Source organism: Silurus meridionalis, chromosome 1 (genome assembly GCF_014805685.1).
Source record: "Silurus meridionalis isolate SWU-2019-XX chromosome 1, ASM1480568v1, whole genome shotgun sequence".
In the NCBI taxonomy this organism is placed as follows: domain Eukaryota; kingdom Metazoa; phylum Chordata; class Actinopteri; order Siluriformes; family Siluridae; genus Silurus; species Silurus meridionalis.
This window is the reverse complement of record NC_060884.1, coordinates 11738216-11753248: the sequence shown is the minus strand read 5'-3', so window position 1 is coordinate 11753248 and position 15033 is coordinate 11738216. Positions and strand designations below refer to the sequence as shown.

At 37.5% G+C, this 15033-nt stretch overlaps 1 protein-coding gene across 1 annotated transcript in view; it reads left to right on the top strand.

Moving 5' to 3' along the window:
* Nucleotides 1-15033, top strand: part of gxylt2 (glucoside xylosyltransferase 2) — a 30981-nt gene that overhangs the window by 9950 nt on the left and 5998 nt on the right. Inside the window, exons 2-5 of the mRNA XM_046834773.1 lie at nt 5652-5847; nt 10314-10445; nt 10554-10805; nt 11886-12009. Coding sequence (XP_046690729.1) covers nt 5652-5847; nt 10314-10445; nt 10554-10805; nt 11886-12009 — 704 coding nt within the window. The remainder of the gene's footprint in view (nt 1-5651; nt 5848-10313; nt 10446-10553; nt 10806-11885; nt 12010-15033) is intronic.

The following is a 15033-nucleotide window of genomic DNA, read 5'->3' as shown; positions in this document are numbered from 1 at the left end:
TTCCAAATGTGCAAGCTGCCGATTTCATAGGCATAGGCACTGGTGCACCACTATACCATTGGAGATGTGGATTTTTAACTTGAGCGCTGATGACAAGCAGGTTGGTGACAACGGTGTTTCTGGATCATGTTCACGTATGGCTTCTCCTATGCATAATAGAGCTTTAACCTGCATTTGTGGATGTGGATACAAAATCAAACTTGTCCCATGAGTGGCCAAAAATCTGATTTGAATATTTATTTTCACCCTTGTGCACACTTTTACATTTGACTCTTGATGATATGTACTCTATATGAGATATTTAAAGGCTCCACAATTTTATGTTGTGGAACGTTTGTAGATGAAGCCGATTCGTGAACCTCTGCCCATCTTTGTATGCCGAGTCACGTTACTGACTTGTTGCCGTTTAACCTAATTAGTTGCGAAATGTTTCTCTAGCTATTTCTTTTTAGTAACACATACTTTTCCAACCTCTTGTTGCCTCGTCCCAAATTTCCTTAGACGTGTTGTGACCAAAATAAAAAATCAAATTTTTTTTTCTTAAAATACATTTCCTTAGTTTAAACATTTTAGATAGTTTGTATGTTCTTTTGTGAATAAAATATGGGTGTGTGAGATTTGCAAATCAATCAAATCAAGTTGTAGTTCTTACCGACCGCCAGTGTTGGGAACCTGCTTGTTTCAATAAAAAAAATGAATAAAAAACTAATAACCTGGATATATAAACTGCTTGTTTTGGACATCGGAACTAACAATTCTGCTGTGAATTCCCCCGTGTAGATCAAAATGACTGTGTAAAATTTACAACAAAATCAATTTCCAAAGAATGATTAGTCACTGTAATCTTTCTAATCTATTTAAGAGCATACGTTACTTATTTCTATCTCGCGCACACACACAAACATATACATGCAGAAATCATTCTGTTAGGATGCAGATACTAAATGTCACCATATTTGAGCAACACAAAGGCAGAATGTGATGGGTATGACTACCTCAAGCAATTTCGACATCTGATGGACCAATAAAAGGAAGTGGAATAAGCTTAAAAATAATCTGGGGAAGTACCACACATAGTGGCAAACTGCATTTACACTGCACAGGGGAATTTCAGTTGAACTATGTACATGGTTTATGGTGCCTCGAGTTTTCTGAAACTCTCTCTCTTTGAAGTGGGGCGTCTAATATGGTGCTCCGTCGTGTTTTAGTTCTGTTGTTTTGGATAACCTGCACTCTATATGCCAAGTGCAAAGAAGTGAACTTTTAAAATATGATGCCACATCAGTCAGTGTGCGGGTTTGAAGAATTTCCATAAAGTGGGAGGAGGAATACAATTTAGCTATAATATGATCATAAAAACTGTATTTAATATGCAGAAGCAAACTACTAAGTGTTTATTCTTTGTTAAAGCTAAAGCCATACATATGTCTGATCGAAAATTAGTTTCCCTGTAATTGCCAGATATACAGTACAGACCAAAAGTTTGGACACACCTTCTCATTCAAAGAGTTTTCTTTATTTTCATGACTATGAAAATTGTAGATTCACACTGAAGGCATCAAAACTATGAATTAACACATGTGGAATTATATATGGAATTATATACATAACAAAAAAGTGTGAAACAACTGAAAAATTTCATATTCTAGGTTCTTCAAAGTAGCCACCTTTTGCTTTGATTACTGCTTTGCACACTCTTGGCATTCTCTTGATGAGCTTCAAGAGGTAGTCACCTGAAATGGTCTTCCAACAGTCTTGAAGGAGTTCCCTGAGAGATGATTGGCACTTGTTGGCCCTTTTGCCTTCACTCTGCGGTCCAGCTCACCCCTAAACCATCTCGATTGGGTTCAGGTCCGGTGACTGTGGAGGCCAGGTCATCTGGCGCAGCACCCCATCACTCTCCTTCTTGGTCAAATAGCCCTTGATGCCTTTAGTGTGACTCTACAATTTTCATAGTCATGAAAATAAAGAAAACTCTTTGAATGAGAAGGTGTGTCCAAACTTTTGGTCTGTACTGTATAAAAACATGATTCGCATAATTAATCATTCGATTCAACCATGTGAATGTTCCAGAAAACCCTTGAGGGTATTAAATCTTTCCTTTTGCTTTTCATGTACATAATGTAGTAAGACGTTTAGTTTAGTTTCATGCAATTCTACTGAGAAATCATATGACTTGCTGAATTTCTGTGATTTATGTTTGTTGCTATTTTGAGTTTGGGGTTTCATAGATTTCTCACATTTCAGTTTTTCTTTTATTTTTTTTGCTGTGTAAGGAATTTGGTGCATCGTTTCATTTCAAGTCATTCTTATTTGTATAGCACTTTTAACAATGAACATTGTTTAAAAGCAGCTTTGCACAAATAATGTGGTACTAAAGAATAAATAATATTGTTCTTTATAATTGTAGGTTTGTCCCTAATGAATAAAAAACCCAGTTAAGACTCCAAACCTCTACACTACAACCTCAACTGTGCTCCTACATCATCTTGAGCAGTTCAGAATCAATATTTATCTAATAAAACATTTTTAAAACATTAAAAATGTAAATAAAATACAACCTACTCACCAGAGATGCAGACTCATAATTTCCAGCGCTCCTCAGAGGCTGTAAACCAGTGGTACCGCTCGTATTCACTTGTCTGGAAGTGGTGAACAAACCCTTTCCCGGGCTAAGAAAAGCTAGCTAGCTTCTGGGTTGGCCGACCTCCTCACAATGTCTAGCTTTTCTTCAAAATGTATTTATAAGTATGTGGTCACTGGTTGACCCCAAGCCCCAAAACTGGCCACAAAAGCTGCTATGCAACACAGCAGAAATGTGTACAGACTACAAGCATATATCGACTGGTTGTTTTAAAAAAAAACCTTGATATAACGTTCACCTGAATGCTGTATAAGAAGGGAGGGGGACACAACTGGATCTGTTGATGTCCCGATACTTATCAGATTATCGCACCTTGTTATTTAATTACATAAAATGGTCAGCTTTAGTCCTGGAACGTTTGCAGCAAATGTATGTGCAGTTATTCTTTGCAGTCTGTCGAAGCAGTGGCCTAGTTTTTGTCATTTATCTCTGTGGAGCAGCACAGAGTTTATGTGAGAGGAACTGAAATTTTCACAGCTATTCTCCTTTGTGCTTTATGTGTGAAGTGAGATTGGGTCTCAGGCAGACAGGGAAAAAAAGCATTGCATTTGTGAATGTACGCTTTTTTATTTATATATTTCTTTTACCCGGCACCCCTCACCCACTCACCACAATACCCCTCTTCCCATATCTAGGTCTACATTCAACTTTTAAGTTTGCCTTCTTCAGTTGAAGTTTGATATCTAAATTTCTACCCCCCTTTATTTTCAGTCTGGACAACTACAAACTCCCCAGGCTGCACCACTCTGTTTCTCTTAACCAAATCCTAATAAAATAGAACACACCGTCCCTAAGGTCATCTCTGGTTGCATTGTTGGAGAGTTTACTGATTCTTATAGACCCAGTGTCTGATTTAGACATGGACCACAACGGCAAACTAAAACCAGATTTTGCTTTGTGAGACTCGAGACAAATGTTCAATGGTTTTGGTGCAAATAAGGGCAAACAGAAAAAAGTTGCATCTTCCTTATGTCTGGCAGTTCCCTGGGGACGGTTTAATTCTGCCTTAGGTCTGTTCGCGCTCTACACTGTGTTTGCAGCCCTTTTTATCTCTGATGCAGATAAGACTGAGTGGGAGTGGAGAGCCTTGACTGCAAAGCCAAGTTTGCAAAGTATCTGAGTGGAACAGTAGGCTACAAAACAGTAGCCTCGGTACCAGGGGCAAGCAGATTTCATGTCTGCGCTATTAGTTTTTTTTTATTATTATTATTTTATTCAATTCAATTCATTTTTATTTGTATAGCACTTTTAACAATGAACATTGTCTCAAAGCAGCTTTACACAGATAATGTGGTGATTAAAAGTGAATATGTTCTTTATAAGTAAGTTTGTCCCTGATGAGCAAGCCGGTGGTGACTGTGGCGAGGAAAAACATAAGGAAGGATGGCATAAGGAAGAAACCTTAAGAGGAACCAGACTCAAGAGAGAACCCATCCTCATCTGGGTTGCATCGAATGTCCATTTATTGCAGATATACAATGTTACGGGGTGCAGTAATGGTGATCAAGAGAAAACTGTAGTCCTGAGTCACTGTAGCAGACTGTTGACATGAACTACAGTCCAAATCCATCCTCAAAGTCCCCGTTCTTACTCCGGGATTTCATGGAACCACCCAAGGCGTTGATGAGAAACCATCCCCAGCCGCACAGAGTGGCCTGCAATCGAAAAGAACACTATCCAGAGGCAGGCCTGGACGAAGTGGGAAGATCCACGGAGGGAAGAGGGGCAGGAACAGTGGTCACTGGAACCACATGTATAAAATTAATTATTAATTATCATTCCTGGTTATGTCTGAGACAAGTAAGTTCTAGCGAAGTCCACAATAAACTAGCACATTTGAACTGAGTTAGATTTGCTACCTAAAGTCTATTCTTATGTTCGGGTGAAGCTCAATGCTGAAGGTGGACCTCCTGACTCTGTAATCGGCATAAATAATAAATAGGAAGCCAATTGGGAATTTATTTATTTATTTATTTTTTTTTCTCTCAAGGTTGTAGGTATTTTTCAAAATTCCTCAGCAAAGATAAGCCGGATAAGATAATGTCCGGAATAAAATTGCATAGCCAGTTCTTTATTTTAATATATAGTTTTTTTTGCACTGAAAAAAATTACAGTTTGTGATCATAGGACGAATAAGTGATGTTGGATTCAAAAATTCAGCTTGCATTTTCTGACATTTACATCTAGATGTGCTAAACAGTTGGATTATTGGGGACTTATTTCCCCCCAATAGATATTTGACAATGTGACTGACTGTCAGGTGTTTTCTTGTTGCCCAGGTGTGCTCTTTCAGATCGACTGTTTACACAATTAAACGTCAGCTCTGAACGTCAAGTTGCATTTGTTGTTAAGCCAACATCAAAACCGGAGAGATGTCTATGAGAGAAAAGCAAAAGCTATTTTTAAGCTGAGTAAACAGAAATCTAGATCAGAACGATTAGGGCGTAGTGACTATTTAAAATGTGCTGAATTAGAAAGATATCATCGGTGTGCTAACAGGTCAGGCGAAAGAAAACAACAGCAAATATTGTAAGAGCTGTGAAGAAACGCACAAAAGTCACACCAGTCAGGTGTGTATCACCAAACACCTTGGCTGAAGACTTGGAGAGCGAAAATATGGAGGATAGAAATCACTATTTGGAAGGAAGAATCAGAAGGCTAGCTTGGAATTCATAAACACAGAGATGAGCCACAGCAGTTCTTTAACTGGATTAACTTCTAGGAGAGTGAGAATCCTAGAGCTCCTGGAATGTTTTTCTGTCTGGTTTCTGAATAATGGTTGACTTTTATGGGGGGAAATAACTTTAAATTGAATTAGTATTATTTTTTACTGTTGATCCTTTGTTTAAAAAAATGATGGAAGGACAGTGAACATTTAAAAGTTATAAATGTTATTAATCTTTTAAGTGTATATTGTTGTTTTTTTTATATGCAAAGATGATGATAATATATACAAGCTAATATCTACCGATTTGTAAGCATTCATACCTTATTTTAACCTCTTCAGGAAGAAGAGTGAGCATGGCCAGTCTGGGTTGAAGCTCCCTCAGGGGGAGGACGTTATGCACCTTGCTGTGGTTGCTTGTGGAAACCGACTGGAGGAAACTCTTACCATGGTTAAATCAGCACTGCTATTCAGCATCAAGAAGATAAGGTTTCACATCTTTGCAGAAGAGGAGCTGAAAGAACAGTTTGAGAAAGAGGTAAGAGTTCAATTAAAGCACTTGCACATCTTGTGGTACAAGTAAACCTTGTGGTATATTTGACAGTTAATTCCATGCTTGGTTCGCCAATATTTGCTTGCATTTGGTCGATGGCCTATATCTGAGATGAATGCGTAAGCGTTTATCGGCGAAAGCAGGCCGGAGTCATTTCTCTTCCTGAATCATAAATTGAATTTGACTCGGACTCTTATCAGAACATCAGGACCTACAGTTTTCTTCCACTGTGATTTAGTGTGTTGAATTTTTCGTTATCAAACCACGCAAGATACTTCTTGCATATACTATTCTGTGGTTTTTATTTTATGAAGGTCACTTGCAATGTTTTTTGCTATGGGATGTATAGCACTTGCACTCTCATATAGAATAAATCTTTTGGAGGAATTATTGCCCATAATTCTTCATGATGTTGTTATGTAAGTACTTAACTCTCCATACTGAATTCCACTACTCTTTTAACAAGCTTCAGGTTTGTGGACATCTGAGTACGGCACTCGTATGCGAGTTGCATAACCTATTTCAGATTAATTTACTGTTTGCTGTTATAATAACCTCCACTCTTCTGAGCAGATTTTCCACTTCCTTTTGGAACTTAGCTATGCAGGATTTTTTTCTCAGTCTGCCATAGAAGCATTAGTGAGGTCAGGCATTGATGTTGGGCATAGAGCTCTGGGGTGCAGTCACATGTTTCATGGAGATGGTGGCACATGTTTGGGTCTCCTTGTTCTAGTGAAGAAAAGAAAATTGTTATTGCATTCAAGGACATTCCAGAGAGAATGGGTCACAGGGAGAGACATATATGGATTATTAAGTATCCTTATTGATGTATAAAAGGTAAGGACACTGTGCAGGTGGGGACTCTGGCAAGACTCGCTATGGCAGCATAATTAAAAGGTAGAGCCAGAAGGTAACACCGACATGAGGGAACTCTGGGAAAAGAGACGCCACACCATCATCAACAAACCTGAGTGAACGCGTGAGTGTGAGGGGACGACAGCATATAAATATCCCAGTTAGCCAAACACTCTATATCCATGGTCCCTCCAGATCTGCTCCTTTACCTAAGTAAAACCTACTGATAAAAGACTTGACTAAATAAATATGTTTCAGCCTCGACTTGAACACTGAGACTGTGTCTGAGTCCCGAACACTGATTGGAAGGCTGTTCCATAACTGTGGAGCTTTGTAAGAGAAAGATTTTCCCCCTGCTGTAGTCTTCATTATTTAAAGTACCAACAAATAGCCTGCACCTATTGATTTATGTAGGCACGGGGGATCATAATGGTACAGAAGTTCACTCAGATACTGCGGCGCGAGACCGTTAACTGCTTTATTCGTCAGTAGTAGTATTTTATTATCAATGCGAATTTTGATTGAGAGTAGTGTAGACTGATTAAAACAGGGGTGATGTGGTCATATTTTCTAGATCTAGTGAGGACTCTTGCTGCTTTATTCTGAACTAACTAAAGCTTCTTTATGCACTTACTTAAACACCCAGACAGTAAAGCATTACAGTAGTCTAATCTAGATGTAACAAAAGCATCCTGTAACGACAATTTTTTCTAATTTTAGCACTATTTTTTAAGGTGAAAGAAGGCGATCCTGGTAATGTTATTCACATGAGCCTCAAAGGGCAGACTAGGGTCAATAATCACACCAAGGTTTTTGACTGCTGTACACACTGAGATAGAAACACTATCCAGAGGTGCTACGTAATCGGAAAGTTTACCTCTAGCTGCATCTGGCCCTAGTAAAAGTATTTTCCGTCTTATCCGAGTTGAGCAAAAGGAAGTTATCAAGCATCCACTGTCTAATGTCCTTTACACACTCCTCAACATTGTTAAGCTGATCTCTCTCATCTGGTTTTGCTGCTATTCCAGCATAACAATAGAAGCTAATACCATATTTACGTATAAGTTGAATTGTTCCGTGTGTAGAATTTCATTATCCTCCACCAGCATATAAGGCAAATCAAAAATTGCTTTCTGTTTGTTTTACTTGAACCCTGTAGCATGATTGAGTTGAACACCCTAGTGGCCTCATATGTGGGTTAGATAGATTGAAGCTTTATTCATTGAAGCATGTGCCTTTGTGGTTTTGGTTTTTAAAACATTACGTGGTAAGTTTTGCACGCAAATGTTTAAGTAAATGTGATGCCAGGGTTCCTTGGGCTTGTGCTTGCCAGTTCTGAAAAGTCTAGGCTGATAAAAATTTTGCATTTCAGATCAAGTCCCTTCCCATAGACCCCAAGAGACCTCACTCTTCTTCCTTTTATATAGAGTTACTATATGTAATACTTACTGTATATAATATGAAAGTGACAACCTTTGTACCTATTACTCATGGCCTGCACTGTTCAGTGGAGAAGACTGTTCATGTGTCCAAGCAGTACATTGCGCATGGCAAGGGAACTGCTACAGCTCCGATGTGTTAATATATTCTAGTCAGCCAGACACTGCCATCCCAGCTTGTCCTTAGCACTGCTCTAGTGGGGCCATTCAGAAGAGTCGCGATGGTAACGAGTGGAAAAAGCCTTTACATGATTTGCGCTTTGATCCCTCACCCATATCAGTGACACAACTGCTGGCTTTTGGTATTGTGAGCTCTCCCCCTGGAACAAACTGTTTCATAGTAATGTGGACTTGGCGTGCAGCAGAGCAGAAAATGATCGAGTCCACATGTAGAACTGGTGGCTTTTTGGAGTGGAGCTCTAGGTCCCTGTATAATAAACAGCCCTTGAAAAGAGGCTTTAAAAGTAGCTGGAGGAAAAAAATAATTTCTGCAAGTGTGGCATTAAATGAGAGTAATCCAGTCTTTAATCATTTACAATACAGAAGTAATGGAAAAATGACATTGATCTGTGGTGTTTCTGCAGCCCCTAGTGTATTATGTTTGGGTTGAGTTAAACATGTTGGCAACTATATAAAATGCTCAATTGCTTGACTTTTTTTTTCTGTTTCAGCAAAAATAGTGATTTTTGTCGCAAACATGGCAAAATATTCTTATTTACTAATAAATAATGTGCTATGATTTAGTTAATTTCAATAAACTGTGCTTATTACCTGCATGTAGACTAAAGGTTTGTGGTCACTCATGTGTGCATCCCATTAAAGATTTAGTCCCACTTTACTGCTACAATAATCTCCACTCTTCTGGGCTTTCAACACTCCACTTTAGAGTGTGTGCCTGTGGAGATCTGTGCCCATTTATCCACACAAACAATCGTGAGATCAGGTAGTGATGTTGCATTAGGAGACCTGGTGCACACTCAGAGTTCCAGTTCATCTCAAAGGTGTTGAGGGGGTGAGGTTGAGGGCTATTTGAGGCAAAGCCAGTGGAACTCGCTTTGTGCAAGGCCACGGTGTCATGGTGGAACATGTTTGGAACCATTCGTGAAGTGAAATTTTAATGTTACAGCATATAAAGATATTCTAGACAATTATGTATATTGCTTCCAGGATTTTGGCACCAGTTTGGAGATGGGTGTAATGGATAGATGTCCACATATTTTTGATCATACAGTGTGTTTAATCTGTGCAATTATTGTTAGTAATGGCAGCTTTCTATGTAATTAATTTAGCAATATATTACTTGATATTGGACTTTATTAGGGAAATTGTTTTAAGCAGAATTTGATGACTTATATCACGTTGGACAAAGTTTCTCAGACAAATATCTGTTCCTCGATAATGAATTCTCTGGAATTTATCTCTGGTTTTAAAAAATGCCCTTAAGCACAAATATGTGCATTAAGATAATACACAATATTTCATGACATACCTTTAAAGAAATCTTTGGAATCTAACAAATACAAAATCTCAACCATTATCATTTGTGTGACTGAATGTTTTCAGTGAAACATTCTGGATTTGTAATTGTACTCTATTGAGGTGTTTTTGTTCTTTCAGGGATGCCAGAGATGCTATTTTGCTGTGGTAAACTAAAAAACCTCTCAAGGAATTGAGGAAATAAAGTAAATATCAAATGAATTAGAAATGAATTAATTGTTATTTAGTTTTAAACTGACACATTTTGTTAAAAAGAGTGGCATCTTTTACATTTGGTTTTCTTTATTTTTCACTTTTGGGGGAAACCAGACTCAAATATTGTGACATGCATAAGAGAAACACAGGAAATTGTGGAATTACATTAAGCAGAATGTGAAGATTTGATCATGTGAGGATTTTTGCTTTGAACGTCTAAAAAAAAAATAATAATAATGAAAGTCTTGGAATCACGTGGCATAGCATGTGGCCTGCAGCATATTACACACAAACACTGATACTACACACACTGTGTAAAGTCTAATAGTGGGATAATAATACGTATATAATAATAGATGGATCTTAAGTGTGTCCTAATTGGTCTAAAAGTGTGTTCAAAGAATTTTCTGTTTTTGATTTCTTGAACAGACTGAATTTGCTGACCACCACTATTTTCTTTCTCAGCTGAGCCGCTGGCCACGGCCGCTCTCCTCCAAACTCCAGTACACTCTTTACCCGATCACCTTTTCCGTGGGTAATGCTGAGGAATGGAAGAAGCTCTTCAAGCCATGTGCTGCCCAGAGACTCTTCCTTCCAGTAAGGACTCACCTTTTTCCTGTTTTTTATTATTTTTTTTATTATTATTTAATTGCTTTCTTAGGATTTTCAAAAAGAATGTAATAAACTTGCTTATCTGATCCTCAGGTCATCCTTAAAGATGTCGACTCGCTGCTGTACGTGGACACAGATGTCCTCTTTCTCCGACCAATGGATGACATCTGGAAATTCCTAAAGGCCTTCAACAGCACTCAGTTGGCAGCCATGGCCCCTGAACACGAGATCCCCAAAATCGGCTGGTACAGTCGCTTTGCGAGGCATCCGTTCTACGGGGTCACAGGGGTCAACTCTGGTGTCATGCTGATGAACCTCACACGCATTCGCAGCACTTTGTTTAAGGTGAGAAGAGAAAACGGTTGCTCAACTGGTTCTCTATATTGTTCTGAGGATAAACAAATGACTTCATCATTTGCATAATTGATCTTATTCGCGCTTTGAACAGATACTAAATTCAATATGAATGTAAAAAGTTCAGGCTTTGTTACTTATAGGCTGAACCTTAAAACAGAAGGGCACATAATACTTAGTTCTATTAATTATTTGATGGTTTATCATAAGCTGCTACAGACACTTTAGATCCATGACCCACTGATGACCACTCATTTCTTACCATGAAATGTTACATGGTCATTAATTGTATCTTTATGTTCCTGATTAAAGAGCAAGAGGCATGAGCTCTTCAAAATTTCATAAATTGTTTATATTTTAAGAAAGCTCGGAAATTAAAAAGTACATTTTGAAATGGCATTCGAAAGGAATTGCTAGTCAATCATATCAAGCTCATATACACAATATGGACAAAGTTTTGTGGACACCTGCCTATAAGATGCATGCAATTTATTTTATGTTTGATTCCCATTACACATTTAAACCCTATTTGCTGTTATAATATCCTCCACTCTTCTGGGAAGATTTTAGATCGTGGGTGTGGAGATTCGTTCAGCCACAAGGGAAGAACTACATGTGGCTGGAAATGTCGGGTGTCCGAATATTTTTGTGCATATAATATATTTGATTGATTCCTACAGTGAATAAAAAAAGGACTCTCTTAAGGGTGATGTATGTGCTTCTGTAAAATAGACTGCTCTGGCTCCTGAGTGTGGGGTTCTACAGGAATAAGACAGATTCTTTAGTCATGGTAATTAGCTAAATGGGAGCATTATTTTTGTATGTCGCACAAATCCGATGCTAGTTGTTTTCTTTGACACCTCGATAATGCTTTAGTCCTTACTTCTCCATGACATTTATCATGAACCCTTTCACTCAGAGACTTAAAAAAAAAAAAAAAAAAGAATAGCAAAAGCGTGTAAATGTGGCTACAATTTCCAGGTCATTTTAAACCTGAGCCTTTCAAATGTCTGTAAATAAGCTGCCAGACATAGTGTGGAGGAAAATAACCTGCCAAACTCAATATTACAGAACAGCATGATCGCTAGCGGCCTGTCATGGGAGGACTTGCTTCATCCACTCTACCAAAAATACAAGAATCACATCACATGGGGGGACCAGGACCTCCTTAATATTATTTTCCACTATAATCCAGGTACACGTTTATAATTAATTACATCTGTTTGTTTGTGTTGACAAGTGTCACAAGTGAAGTGTAACATATTCGGTAGCTTTTGTCTGTGTTATAAGTTGCTTACGATTACAAAGTGTGACTCGATTTTAAGAGGAATGTGCTGGTCAAATGTCCACAAACTTTTGGCCTAGTGTATGGTGTATAGGACAGTTTTAATCTATTGTTATTATTATTATTATTTTTTTATTTTTTATTATTATTATTAGGTATTTTGTTCTTCTTCTTGAAAAGGTGCCTATGTTAGTACAAGGAACATTCTGTTCATTTGGGCAGAGTGCTGCCGGCTCTCTAGCGCCACCATTTTTTTAAATTAAATTTGAACCTAATTATTTGTTTATGTGAACAGTGTGTCTAACGTCTATAAGCTTCCCAGGAATACCAAAGTTCAATTGGGTTCGATTAGATTTTCCGCCATCTTGGATTTTGCAAAAACTGTTTTATTTGTATTTTATTTGCTACTTCTCCTACAAATCTTATTTAGTCTTTGGTGCACGTTATCTTCGAGGAAAGCTAAAGTATTTTGAATACTATACAGTAACGGAGGTCACATTTGTCAATCTCGCAGGATATGCGATATCTCGGCAACAAGGCTATGCAACAGGTTTCGTACTGGTCAAAAGATACAGTTACAAGCTGAAGATTCTTTTAGGTTTCACAGATCCTGCCTGCTCAGCCCCTGAAAATGCTGCTTGCAGCTTTAATTATTATTTTATTAGTGGTAGTAGTAGTAATGATGGTGGTGGAGAGGTTTTAAATTGTGAGCTTACGATCCAGCAGCTAATGCTTTAACCACTGAGCTAACACCACCAGTAGTAGCAGAAGTAGAAGAAGAAAAAGAAGAAGAAGAAGAAGAAAAACACATCTATAGACTATTTTTATAGACCAATGATGTAAGCCAAAACATTCACAGTTGGTTGCATGGTGCTCTTCATCCCTTGTCAGAAAACCAATATAGTTGTTAGAGTATAAAAACAGACATGTCGTGTCGCTCTTTTTTTCCTGAGTGAACCCAATTTTTTTATTTTGTATTTTTTTAAATGCACCTCCTCAGCAGTTTGTTCAGGACTCTGTGTGTGAGTGGGTAAACACTTATCTACTCTGGAGTGACTGTGACAAACTCTGAGCAAGGTGTGAGGATTAAGTACTTGTGGTGGTGAAGGAGACTTGGCACAGCTTGCGCTTGCTTGTCAGCGAGATGGAGCATAGCCAAAAATAGCAGCGCAGAAAACAGCCATTCAGACGTGTGAAAAGAATGTGTGAAACAAGCTTGTTAACCTTAGGAAGGTTAGACTTCAGTGGTGGCAAAAAAAAAAAAAAAAAAAAAACCTGTATAGACATTTTGTTTTTTGGGCTGCTCCTTAAAAAAATAAAAACAACTTCCAGAGTTGCATTTGTGTTCATATACTGAACTGATATGTTCATGAATTTATCTTTAAGTTTTGTGTTCTTCTATAAGAGGGATTTAGATTTTAACCCTTTACCTTTGTTCCAAAATATTAGTGTGTTAGTTATATTGGGGATTTAAGAGTTAATTCATGCAAAAAAAAACCCAACAAAAACAAAACTTTAAATATTTGAATTAAAATGTTTCAAAAGAGCACAAGCATAGCAGAGACTTAAATGCAGCCAATTTACTCAAATAATTAAAGATGCATTGTGTCAAAAATTTTTTTTTTATTAATACTAACTATATTTATCAGGACTAACTGTGAAAGACATGATTTTTAAGGATAAAAAACAAGAAAATGTTACTATTTTTGTCAAGTGAATGTAAAGGATCTTTTATAGAGTTGTTGAATAAATATCTGTATGTCTTGAAGCTAATAAGGCCAGAAACACATGCCACCCAATACACCCAAAAACACATAAATGCACTGTGCCAATCAGCATGTTCGATTTCATTGAGAAGTTAGCAAAAAAAAATTAATCAAAGGATTTTTTTATGTACATACGTGCAAACAATAATGGAGAAATCGATTCATTTTGAACTACTGAGCATTCAGACAGTAGTTTTTCTAATTGCGCTATCATGATCATGAATATTTAATGTGCTTACAGAGGCATGTAGGTCACATGATGCAGCTTAATATCTCTCTGAGCTTTGAACAGTCTGACCTTTGATTGAATTTGCTTTGACTGAAGTTTGACACGTGGTTTAATGGTAACCCATTTGCAACCAATCTTTACTGTAAAATTCTGAATTTCATATTGTTTGGAGATGGCCGTATAACCCCCTTTTTCAGATTGATATGCAGTAATAATTGCTTCTTTGAGATAATGGCTTTCATGGCCTTTTTTTTTTTTTTTTTCCGTTTCTGACCACCAAACTACCAAAAGTTTTAATAGAAGTAGTCAGACTTCTTGATTGTTAGCCTTGTGCATTTCATTTGTAACACCTAGCTGATAAATATTTTTTTAATGATTGTTGATGTTGGATGAGTGTATTCCCATTGCCTTAATGCTTTTTAGGTTTTGGTTTTTTTTTGGTTTTTGGTTTTGGTTTTTGGTTTTGGTTTTGGTTTTTTTTTGTGCTGTTATGAGGTTATGTTTGGGTTACAGAAGTTGGTTAGGAGCATGTAATTATTAATTAGGCCATGTTAAATAATAATAAAGAAATGGCGTATAGGGGGTAACCTCATACTTTTTTGCGTTTATGTTAATTTTTCTCTGGGAGAAGCCGAAAGAAATACTACTTTCTGTGCTGTATAACCCCACACACGGGTATTATGTGAATAACATGCAGTTTGAACTGAGGGGCATAATTTAAAAAAGCAGTTGTTCTAACTACTTTTGGTGGTCTGAGGTGCTTTTTAGTCATGCTATGTAAGTATAAATTAGAGATCCTTAATCATATCTGCACAGAGCCAATGTGGCTGCAGGCTTTAATTCTAGCCAAATAGGAGGCCACAGCTAATATTCATTTGAAGAACAAGAACAACTAGTCAAGCATTTGAAATGTAACCTGCAGGCACGTCGACTCATTGC